The following is a 3,475-nucleotide window of genomic DNA, read 5'->3' as shown; positions in this document are numbered from 1 at the left end:
ACAATATTAATTCAAATTCGATAAGTCTAAGCATTTTAGCACATGTTCCATATTCTTCACACATTCTCAAATAACAAGATAGCATAATAAGAGCATGGGATACATGTTGCACATATATTCTTTGCATCACAAGTTCATTTGAATATCAATCAGTACATAGATCAATTTTGGAACATACATCATTTGCATGTGCACCAATGGGGTTCAATTTCTAAAAAGAGGGGGTTTTAGCCATACATACCTCAATAGGGCTTTCCTTAAATTCTTACAATAATTCGGGAATCCTTAGCAACTTCGATCTATTTTATGAGCATTAAATGTTGAACCAAAAACTAGGGATATAATCAAGATTCTAGCTCATTTAGCACATTATCAAGCACTAAGTGTGCATTTATGATTTTAAGACCTTTTTGTGAAAGATTATATCATCCTACACCCCATTCGTTACATTTTTAGCTCACAATCTCCCCATACCCTTTTATCTTACTTGCATGCAAGATGATCAATCCTTATACCCATGAACCCACCTGTTAATTACTCATTTTAGTAGGAATTTCGAAATCAATGGTTAGGGCACAAGTTCTTACCTCTTAGGATGAAGGCGTAGTAACTCTACTTGATAATCATCAAAGATTTGGGCAAGGATTGAATAGTGACTTGGTGAGGATTACTTCCACTCTCTAGAACTCTTTCTCTCACTCTAAATGTAGTGGAATAATAGCACAATAGGGTTTAATGGGGTGTTTTTAACGGAATGGGGTCGGGTTTTAAAAGTTAGAAAATAGGAGCCCCGACTCAAAAGGGACCGCATAACTAATATGCAGCCCGCAAAAGGGACCGCAAAAGTAGCCCTCAAGGGCTTGAATATTTTTCCTAGGTATGCGACAAATATGCGGTCCGCATACCTGTTCTGCGGTCTCATAATGAACTGTAGAACTACCCTCCACAAAAAGCCCAAGGAGGTTATGCAACGACTGTGCGACCCGCATATCGATTATGCGATCGCATAACTGGCCACACGGTTGTCCTCAAAATTAGCCAACCTTCTGCCTCACTATGCGACAACTATGCGGTCCGCATAGTTATTATGCAGCCGCATAATGGGCCGCAGAAATGCAATCTTCTGAAAAACATTTTTCCTTAACTTTTTCAATGCACAGACCAATTCTACGATCACAGAAGGTACCACAAAAACTCCTTTTGAAATTTCTCATGCTTCATCTGCGACGAATATGCGGCCCGCGAAATAATTATGCAGCCGCATAATTGACCACAAAATATCAAAATTTACCCAGTTCTCTGCTTCACTCTGCTGCTGATCTGCGGTCGGCAGATCAGTTTTGCGATCACAGAATGGGCCATAGAAATGCCCTACTCTGCCAAAAGTTTTCTTCAACTCCCTAACGCACTATTCAACCCAAAATGTCCGTACCGCGGCGATATTATTTACAACTATAAACATATAAATACATTTTGGCACCACGAAACTCTAGGTTTAGGTGAAATTTTTATGGGGCCTTACATCCTTTCCCGCATAAGATCATTCGTTCTTGAATGAGGGTCAAAATCCGTAATCAGAAACCAATGTGACTCAACTGCTATTGCACACACCAGTAGTTTCAAATTTTTACTAACTCCTTAAATTTCCAAAAATTTCACTAGAGTCTACATAACCACAACAAGATGATGTAAAACAACATGGAAACAGTATCAGCCACAATGCCATAAACATTTTATTACCAAGAAGGAGTATCCTTAACATAAGCTGTACAGGGGAACATAATTCACATGGGACAATTTCATATAATTGATTACATAGCTATTCAAACAAATAAGGGTACTTCTTCTTCATCACTTCCTCGGCCTCCCAGGTGGCCTCTTCAACCTGTTGATTTCGCCATAGTACTTTCACCGAGGCAATTTCTTTATTTCTCAGCTTACGGACTTGCCTATCAAGAAAGGCAACTGGAATTTCATCATAAGCCAATTCCTCATTAACTTCAATAGTCTCACTTGGAGCAATAAGAGACGGATCTCCAACCACCTTCTTCAACATGGATACGTGAAACACCGGGTGCACTAAAGACATATCCGGAGGTAGTTCTAGCCTGTAAACCACCTAACCAATCTTCTGAATGATTTTGTATGGTCCGACATACCTCTGACTCAATTTCCCATTCTTACCAAACCGCATTATAGCCTTCATGGGGGGAACTTTCAAGAATACCCAATCATCCCATTTGAACTCCAAATCCCTGCGATGCACATCTGAATAGAACTTCTAACAACTTTGGGCAATTTTAAACCGCTCCTTGATGAGCTTAACCTTCTCCATAGCATGATGCATGAGGTCTGGCCCTATTAACTCGGCTTCCCCAATCTTGAACCATCCAATGGGAGATATACATCTCCCATCGTACAAAGACTCCAATGGTGCCATCTAAATGCTATCATGATAACCGTTGTTGTAGGAAAATTCTACGAGTGGAAAATGGTCATCCCAGCTACCCTTGAATTCCAGAACACAAGCGCGCAACATATCCTCAAGCGTCTGAATAGTTCGCTCTGCCTGCCCGTCGGCTTGTGTATGGAAAGTTGTACGAAGATTTACCTGAGTACCCAATCCTTGCTGAAATTTCATCCAAAAAATTTGTTGTGATCTGTGCCCCCCCGGTCAACACATAAATCAATCTCGGCACCACAAAACCCCGAGTTTTAGGTGAAAGTTTTACGGGGCCTTACACATGTCACGCCCCCTTTTTTTCGCGAAATCGTGTTCATGACATTTTGGTTGGGACAACTCGTTCCTTTGGGAAAGGGGTTTGCATTTTTAAAGAGTCGCCACCTAACGATTTAAGGTGCGTTAGGGCACCTATAGGGTTCATTTATAACTACGCTTGGTAACCAGAGACAGGGTAAGGGCTTGAAATTATCCCAAAGGGAAGGTGTTAGGCACCCCTCAGGATCCACTAGTGTGGTTCCCGGCCAGACAATTTTTGTAGATTTGTACAATTAGCAAATAAACAAGTATGGATCAAATAGTAGGGGATTTTAAGTTTAAGTACACAGATGTTTGAAAAAAAATAGTTAATGAAAAAGCCAGAAAAGAAGTATAATCTAAGCATATTTGCAAACGTAAAGGGGTGTCCTAGGTTGGTTAGCCTATAGGATCACATCAGTGCAATGCGCGGTAATCACTCCTTAGAAAGGGGCTACGCGTGGCATTAGCGCACCGGTCATCATATCCATGTCTACCCTTCCTGTCCCCTTATTGGTCATGCAAAGCGAGTGTTGGTCACGGATTCCTATCGCGTGCTACTACCCGTCCCCTCTTAATGGTCGTGGAGGGAGATAGAACCTCTACCTATAGGTGGTTCTAGACATACCCTAAGGTTTTTTAAAAAGGCGAAAATTCTAAGGCGACAGTCAAAAATATTTAGGACTTTCACACAAAATGGGAGCAATTAAAAGGCTC

At 41.0% G+C, this 3,475-nt stretch overlaps 1 protein-coding gene across 1 annotated transcript; it reads right to left on the bottom strand.

Moving 5' to 3' along the window:
- Positions 1 to 1,819: 1,819 nt before the first annotated feature.
- LOC109216316 lies at positions 1,820 to 2,440 on the bottom strand. The gene is made up of 3 exons (XM_019380456.1): positions 2,307 to 2,440; positions 2,160 to 2,255; positions 1,820 to 2,108 (listed from the first exon to the last, which is right to left on the bottom strand). Exons 1-3 carry the CDS (start codon positions 2,438 to 2,440, stop codon positions 1,820 to 1,822), a joined length of 519 nt encoding a protein of 172 aa, XP_019236001.1.
- Positions 2,441 to 3,475: the final 1,035 nt, after the last annotated feature.

This window comes from Nicotiana attenuata, unplaced genomic scaffold (assembly GCF_001879085.1).
Source record: "Nicotiana attenuata strain UT unplaced genomic scaffold, NIATTr2, whole genome shotgun sequence".
NCBI lineage: Eukaryota > Viridiplantae > Streptophyta > Magnoliopsida > Solanales > Solanaceae > Nicotiana > Nicotiana attenuata.
The sequence above is the reverse complement of the archived record's forward strand: the minus strand, read 5'-3'. Positions and strand labels throughout refer to the sequence as shown.